Here is a 9,010-nt window from a genome sequence, read left to right as displayed (position 1 = left end):
TCTCTTTTATAAATGTGATCAAACTAAATACTCTTCGACGATACGACGTATGCAATAGTACTGTATAGGTACTCAAGATTAATATGAGATTGGTGGAAACTGTGTGTAACTCCACCTTTAAAAAGATGGTGTTGGGTCTATCCATTTCATAAGAGAAGTGTGAGTGAGGAGACACCCTAATAAATGGAGGTCTGCCTGGTAACTTCGGACGGAGGCTTTTGTATTGGCAGAGAAGAGAGTCACCCCACCGGGCTCTGGGAGGAACCAAACAAGAATATAAAATATGTGTGATGTGTTTGTAAAGCGTTCTGGAATGCCCAGATGCTCTTGATGTATCTGTTGTTCGGAATCCTGAGCTCAGCTCGATCTATTTTACTCGCCTTCTATTCTAAATAAAAGCAATTTGATCATAGACGTTGTATGAGCGATTTCTGAACCGGGGAAGGACTGTAAGATTTCAGTCCAACAATTTGGAGGGGGCACCCTGATCGCTCTTTGGAGTGATCAAGGACAGCGCTGACATTCCAGTTTCTCCATTTCAACACTACTGCGCAGTTCAACAAAAAAAGGTGAGCAGAAACCTGTTTTATCGAATTCTGTGATTGACAATACCCAAATTAAATGTGTTGAAGGAAGTGAGATGGGAATGTAAGTAAAGATTTAAATACAGCCAAATGTCAAAACGTTCTAAAACCTATAGAGGACGAGTAAATTGATCGAGGCAATATGTTATACTGTTCTGGCACTGGTGTGCAGATCATTTTCTATATTTTTAGGTTGGCACTGGTGTGCAGATAATTTTCTATATTTTTAGGTTGGCACTGGTGTGCAAATAATTTTTATTTTTTTAGGTTGGCACTGGTGTGCAGATAATTCTTTATTTTTAGGTTGGCACTGGTGTGCAAATAATTTTTATATTTTTAGGTTGGCACTGGTGTGCAGATAATTCTTTATTTTTAGGTTGGCACTGCTGTGCAAATAATTTTCTATATTTTTAGGTTGGCACTGGTGTGCAGATAATTTTCTATATTTTTAGGTTGGCACTGGTGTGCAGATAATTCTTTATTTTTAGGTTGGCACTGGTGTGCAAATAATTCTTTATTTTTTTAGGTTGGCACTGGTGTGCAATATGGATATAGATACAAAAGGTAATGGTTCTATACAAAATGATTGGAAAAATGTAGTGCATATGGTAAGGGCACAAACGGAGCCTAAAGATATGAGAGAAAGGGACAAGGAATTAGTAAACGCCTGGGAAAAATTAAAGGTACAATTTAATTGGTCAGAAGAAACTAAAGGAAATTATGATGTGGCACAGGCTATCAGGAAAATGGAAATGTTGACCCATCGTGAATTACAGCGGGCAGAAGAAAATTTTTCTAAAGCAGGTGTGTTTGAGAAGAGGAAACTCAAAACAGAGATAGAAAATCGTAAGAAGGAATTACGGCAGTGGACCCGTATAGCCGCTACGGCTACAGCCGTCAGTAAAACAGGGGTAAACCCGAAAGTTAATGGTGATCAAGCAGGTGTAAAACGGGATTTACCTCCCCCTTATAATGTCCCTAACCTGCGACTAAACCCGTCTGCTCCCGTTGGCATAATGGCCCCAGTATTTGAGCTCAAAGGGGGCGATGTGATGTGTGAGGACGGCCGTGTGAAAATTACAGCAGGTACGGTGGAGGGTGAAATGAGTAAGGCTGACAAACTAGAGGAGGCGGACAGAATTAGGAAAATGATAAGAGTAGAACTGGAAAGAGATAAAGAAAAGGAAAGAGGACACCAAGAACGTCTTTTGATATTAGAACAGGAGTTTTCAGTGAATAAAAAAGAGAGAGAACAAAAAACAAAAAAACGAAGGAACAGTGTAGACACCGGAGATGTGGAAAGCGTCTCAACAGAACAGAGCAATGAGAATGATGTAGAGGATGATGTTAGGTCAGGGGAAGAAATGGAACAGGAAGGCAGGGAAAGTAGAGGGGAGCAGGGGGTATCAGGAGGACTGATGAGAGTAGTAGTGGAAGGAAAGGATTTAGATTATTGGACTGAGGGGGTAGAGACACAGAGGAGGACAGAGAAACTATTCAGTAGAAGTCAGGAAGTGGGACTGGAGGAGAAACAGAAAGCAACACCACCAACCAGTGAAGGGCGTTACTCACTCAGGCAATACATCAGAGCTCCCTCCCATATGGGGGAGGAGAAAAGTCTAGTAAGATCAAGAGGCACTGTGTTCCAACAGATGACTGACGGAGCTCACATCCCAGTTAGACCCAATTTAATGTGTCCTTTACTTGGGAGGGGGGGAACTCAAGAGTATAAACCGTGGTCTCATTCTGATGTTACAGCCATTGAATTGAAACTGCCAGCTATCTCTAAGGGAGGGGTCAGGTGGCTGACAAAACTAAGCGCCTTGACATGTGGTGTGGAGCTGGCTTTGGGTGACGTGAGAACACTGTTGGGCGGTCTAGTGCCTGCCTCTAAGTTGAGGGCCATTGAACAGGACGCTGGCCTTAATGATGAAGCCAGTGAGGAGCCCTTAAGGCGCCACATTTCCAGTTTGAGTGCTGCATTAAAGGCCCATTTTCCAACCCCTGCCACTGCCTACCAGAACATTAAGTTTAGAATGAAACCTGGGGAGACGGCTGGTGTCTATTTGAACAGATGTGAGGGGGAATGGGAGGCACAGGTGGAAGAACATTGTGATAATACCCCTATTTCTAGAGCTCTTTTCAGGGCCGCTGTGTTGGCAGGAACTCCCTTGGCCGTCCAGAAAGCAATGGCAGACAACCCAGACATCCCAGTTTCTAATGATGAGGTATGGACTAGACACTTAGCTCATCACACCGATAAGGCAACAGATAGAGAGGACTATGATGAGAAAGAGATAAGTAAGTTGAAGAACCAATTATTGAAACTACAACTCGATGTAGAGCAAGCAAAGGCTAAGGCAAAAAAGACACAGACCAGTAGGGATGGCCAAATGGTCCAACAGGTTCCCATGACCCAGACTGTCCCAAACCCTACAACACAAGCTTCCACACACACTTTTGAAAACATGGCACCATTTCATCACTATCCTCACCCAGTCCCTTATCAACAATACCATCCATACAGGGGACAAAGCAGGGGAGGCCCTAGAGGGGGAGGATATAGAAGAGGGGGGTACACTGAGGGATCCCAGGGTTGTTTCTTGTGTGGAGATAGCTCACATTGGAAAAACGAGTGTCCAATGAATGGGCCACCAGCTGCAAGGGGTTGGGGTCCCTTAAGAGGTGGTGGAAATGGTCGGGGCAGGCGACCATACCCAAACTCTTTCCCCTTCAATCCTAACCCTAACCCAGGGGGAAATCAGGTGCCCACTCAATTCCCTGTGTGGGGCCTGGGAGGGGAGGCGGAAACACACTGAGGGGGCCTACAGAGAACTACCAGGGGAGCAAGGGCCGAGCCTCTCCTGGACATTATGGTCAATAACAAGCCATTAAAGGCCCTAGTGGATACTGGGGCAACTTACTCCACGGTAACTGGCACATTACCTGGAGATATGTTGACTACCAATAGCATTGAAGTCATGGGGTTCTCTGGGGAAATTGAAAAATGGCCTAAAACAAAACCCCTTTCAGTTAAGGTGGCCAACCAACACCTAACACACAGCTTTCTCTATTCAACCAGAGCACCAGTGCCTCTTCTGGGCAGAGACCTGTTGGTAAAATTGGGGGCGAGTATTTTATGCACTCCTGATGGTATAGTCATCTCCTTCCCTTGTGGCTTATTTCATAATTGTTCAAAGGGCGGGGGCTTGATTTCAGCCTCTCACGGCCAGTGGATGCTGGCAGCCACAGAGAGAGGGGAGGGAGCTGACATATACTGGGTGGAGTTGGATAACCCTGACACTGGCTCCAACTCAAATGGGATCTTAGCAGTGTATCACCTGTGGGAAGAATGGATAAAACAACACCTAATATACATCCCCCCTAAAGATCCATTTCATTGCACATTATTCTATGACAGGACAGGGGATTTGACATATGAAGACAGTTTTTCTGAGATTGAGGGCCATAACTGGACCATTAGCAGCCCAGGGCTATTAATAGGTAGGGAGGGAGTGGTGGCCCCTATTATATTGACCTTAGAGCAGTCTAAGTGGTACAGGATGTCTGATACAGCAGCCCCTCATGTTTCTCTAGCCTTACATCCTGGTCACGAGGCTAGAGAATTAGGTTGCATGACTAAAAGGTTGTTGCGACTCACTGACTGGGAATCAGGTCCTGAGGGGGTGCTGTATTCGCCATCTGAACAGGCATATAAAATCTTGGCCCCTTGTCACTGTACAGGAATGTTGACACATGTATGGCTCAATAGGAGCCATGGCAGGGAGAACACTGATGATGACGCAGCCATCCCTATGATTGCTAGACTACCGCCTGAGTTGTGGTCCACAGGTCCAACGGACGTTGGACATTGTAAGGTAACCCCAATCACCTTTTCCCTGAGAGATTACACCCCTATATGGGAAAGACAGTATAGGAACAAACCTGAGGCAGAGCAGGGCATTGCCTCTACCATTGCTGGCCTGGTGGACTCGGGAGTGTTGACTGTCGCCAAATCCGATTGGAACACACCCATCCTGCCTGTGCCCAAGCCAGGCACCGACAAGTACCGGATGGTACATGACCTACGTAAGATTAACGCGTTGGTATCCACACCAACCCTATCTGTGCCTAACCCATACACTTCTTTGTCCAGTTTGACTGTGCGGCACCTGTTTTTTACGTGTATTGACTTGGCTAATGCTTTCTTTTGTATACCTATTGCAGACGCCTGTAAACCAATTTTGGCGTTCACCTATAGGGGTCACCAGTACACGTACCAGAGGCTGCCGCAGGGCTTCATTCTCTCCCCAGGGATCTTCAACCATGTCCTGAGGGACCAACTGGCCGGCTGCCAGCTACCCCGGGATACTGTGTTAATACAGTATGTTGATGATTTGCTGGTGGCTGCAACCTGTAGGGAGCATTGCCTCTCTGCCACTGAGATTTTGTTGTCACAGCTATACAAGGCAGGGTTCAAGGTTAGTAAAGAAAAACTGCAGATTTGTAGACCACAAGTTACATTTCTGGGACGTTCGGTAGGTGGCCAGGGCAGTGGTCTGACCTGTAAGCACAGAGAAGAAATTTTGAATCACCCAAAACCATTGACGGTCATGGATCTTATGTCATTCCTGGGCCTGACTGGGTTCAGCAGACACTATATTGCCCAGTATGCTGATCTCACGGCTCCTTTAAGATGCATGGTCAGAGATAAGGGTATGAAAAATGGTACAGCAACCCTGGATTGGTCAGTCGAGGCTGAGCAGTCTTTCATCACGTTGAAACAGAGCCTTTCCATGTCAACACAATTGCAGTGTGCAGATTATTCAGAAAAATATTTCCTTGACGTGGCAGAAAGCAATCAGACCGCAAATGGAGTGTTGTATCAGAAAGATAGGGGTCGGCGGCGAGTGTTGCAGTATGTCAGCGTACTACTCGACCCTGTTGAACAGCGTCAGCCTCCATGTGCTAGGTTTGCAGCTGGACTAGCCAAAATCATTACCAAAACATCCCATCTCGTGTTAGGGCACTGTCTGGTAGTTCACACATCACATTCCGTCATATCATTTGTTAATTCATCTGCCTTCACATTTTCTCCATTGCGAACGCACAGAATGTCCACCATTTTGACTGCACCAAACATTAACTATTGTCATGACGGGGTGAACATGGCCGACTTTATGTCTGTGGAAGGCGAGCCCCATGACTGTGCACCCCGTACCTATTTGGCGTCACTAATTCGACCTGATCTCCAAACCAAAAAATTGGAGGGAGCTATGGACCTTTTTACTGATGGTTGCTGTTATAGGGAACTAGATGGGACACTGAGCGCTGGGTATGCCGTGGTACAGGCATCCCTGGACGGTTTTGAAACCAGACTCTCAGAGAAACTTTCGTTCAGACAATCTGCGCAACGCGCTGAATTATTGGCTGTTCTAGCTGCATTACGCATTGCTGCTGGTCAATGGGTCAACATTTACTCAGATTCCGCCTACGCCGTAAATAGCATCTTGACTGAGCTGCCACAGTGGCAGAGATGTAACTTCACTACCTCAACCGGTCGACCGATTAAGCATGCGGAAGAAGCCAAGGCCTTGTGCGACGCTGTGTTATTGCCTAAGAAAGTGGCCACTCTTAAATGTGCTGGACATAAAGTATCAGATTGCTTTTAAAAAAGATGTTATGATGCCGCCGACAAAGCAGCCAAGACGGCAGCTGGATACTGTATGCCTCACCAGATGGTAGTCAGACCTATTGACGAACTTGTCTATCTTTCACCTGAAATAACTTTGTCATTTCTTTCAGACACTTATAAGACGGCGGCCCCTGAAGAGAAGTCCCTGTGGCTGAGTAAGGGTGCCTGTCTTTCTGACACGGGTGTGTGGCGAGCACCTGATGGCCGTCCTGTCCTGCCAGCGGACCTGGCAAAGACAGTTCTATTGGAAGCCCATGGGATGGCTCACAGCAGTGACCGAGACATGAAACGCCGTATGGAGGGTTGGTGGCATCCATTCCTGCCCCATATGATCTCAGAGGTAATCAAGTCCTGTGAAGTATGTCAGCAAATGAATGTCAGGCCCACCATTAAATCTGAGCGAGGGCATTTCCCAGTTGTTTCTGGTCCTGGCTGTGAAATAGTGATTGACTTCACTGACATGGGCTATCGGGTACAAGGCAAACAGTACCTTCTCGTCATGGTGGACAGTTACACTTCCTGGCCAGAAGCTTTTGCCGTTGGGAGGGAAGACAGTACCTCCGTTGTTAAATGCTTGATCAATCAATACATCTCAAGATATGGTTTTCCCCGTAGGATCCGTTCAGATAATGGCTCCCATTTCAAAAATGAACATTTGAGGTTGGTTGAGCATTCCCTTGGCCTGAAACATTCCTTTGGGGCCGTTTACCATCCCCAAAGCCAGGGAAAGGTTGAACGGATGAACTTAACACTTAAGAACAAGCTTGCGAAAATTTGTGCTGATACAGGCCTATCCTGGTTGTCTGCTTTGCCAATCGCTTTGATGTCTGTACGTTCCTCAATTAACAGGGTCACTGGATTCACCCCATTTGAGCTGTTAACTGGCCGCCAATTTCCGGGTCCCTTTACAGGTTTTCCTATTTGTGACATCCCTGCCTTGGACCCTAAGGAACATTACCAAAAACTGACATGCTTGATAAGTTATTTTTGTCCCCAGACACGCCTGACCCTGCCGGATCCAGCACCTTGTGTAGCCCAGTGGGTTCGTGTACGTGAGTTCAGAAGGAAGTGGTCTGGCCCCCGTTGGTCAGCCCCTAAAAAGGTGGTAGCCCGTACCTCTCATTGTGTCCAATTGAAAGACAAAGGCAACACCTGGTATCATCTCTCAAGTTGTGTTGCTTGTGACCCTCCATCTCGTAGCCTGACCAACACTGTGTTGGACCTTGCTGTGCAGGTCCAAGAGGGGGTACAGGAAGCTAAACAATCAGACGCTCCACTAACAGAGCAGATAACACAAGATAAACAATCCCTTTTGACACACAACACCACACACACAGAGACTTCCTCACAAAACACACAACTGACGTTTAAACAGGGTGATTTGTTTTCAACACCAGAAACAGAACCCATTGCACACTGTATCAGTGCTGACTGTGTTCTTGGAGCAGGGATAGCACAACAGATCAGACATCGATACGGGGTACATAAGATACAGGGGCAAAGAAAACAACCAGGAGAGTGTGCTGTCACCATAGAAGGAGAAAGGGTGGTGTTCCATTTGGTAACTAAATTGTGGTGATCAGACTTACCGTCTTATACCTCTCTAGAGAGTAGTCTGGAGTGCATGAGGGAAGAAGCTCTCCAATTAGGGGTAAAAAGGATCTCCATGCCCAGGATTGGGTGTGGACTGGACAAATTGGTGTTTGAAGAGGTACAGAAGATCCTAGAGAGGGTTTTCAAGGGAAAAGGGATTGAAATAATCATTTATACCCTGTGAAAAAGTTTATTCATTTATTTCCTAACTACATTATATTCATTTATTCTTGTTACAAAATTGCTTTCATAATACGTTTTCTGTGATCATTAACCTGTTTTATTTGTAAAGACCAAAGTGACGAGGGCTCTGAAGCCTCGGTTGACTCTTCCTTCAGACCAAGGTGTCACTGGGTAAGTCACCATGAAACTGTGGGAAAATTGGAGGGTTATGGGGGGGGTATTCATCATAGCAGTGGCTGTAGTATTAATAGTATATGGCATAATGGAAAAAGACACTGAAGATAACAAGCCCAAAAGAGAAATAAAAGTAAAGACGGGACACCCGTTTGGGGTAAAATTGGAACTGATTAGGACCAATGGTAAGGATGCCATCTGGGAATTTGATTTATGCCAGGTAATTAACTGTGGAAAAGATGAGATGTCTTACAGAGGTTATGACATCTACGGGTGTTTGTGGCCTACCACTGGAAGAAATCCCAGTGGCCCCTGGTGTCATGGGTGGACGGATGTCAATTGGTCGACCAGACCGGGATTTGTGAAGCGCATTTGGAAAATGAGTAAGGAACATATTCAATTTAAACTTGCATTGTTTAGGGGACCCTCGAATGTATGGGGAACTAATAGAGTAAATAAAATAATGATTAGGCTAAAAGATGGGCATTATGCCAGAACCTCATACATAACCATAGGGGTAGATGTGACTGGCACAGACCCCATGGGCCTTATCGCCATTACCACCGTGGTAGCCCCAACTGTGCCAATCATTAGTAATTTCTCCCAGTCAGGTAATGCCATTGCTTCTTCTGATTATACCAAAATGACACCCCATGACTTATTAGTGATGGCCACTGGATATAGTGAAGATAATTTGTGGTTAAAGTGGATAGAAACCACAGCCAAAGAACAGGGCATGGCTGATTGTGTTGCATGTGCCAGGGCCAGGCCCACCCTGTAC

At 45.9% G+C, this 9,010-nt stretch overlaps 1 protein-coding gene across 1 annotated transcript; it reads left to right on the top strand.

Annotated features, from left to right (window-relative positions):
* Window positions 1–562: 562 nt before the first annotated feature.
* On the top strand, window positions 563–8,056 carry LOC130553013 (uncharacterized). Its single transcript, XM_057331750.1, is given in 2 exon segments — window positions 563–6,238; window positions 6,323–8,056. Coding segments are annotated over 2 exon segments (6,642 nt in total). The 5' UTR covers window positions 563–1,330.
* Window positions 8,057–9,010: the final 954 nt, after the last annotated feature.

The sequence above is a fragment of the Triplophysa rosa genome, linkage group LG4, assembly GCF_024868665.1.
Source record: "Triplophysa rosa linkage group LG4, Trosa_1v2, whole genome shotgun sequence".
NCBI classification, from domain to species: Eukaryota; Metazoa; Chordata; class Actinopteri; order Cypriniformes; family Nemacheilidae; genus Triplophysa; species Triplophysa rosa.
This window is presented reverse-complemented; position numbering and strand designations above follow the sequence as displayed.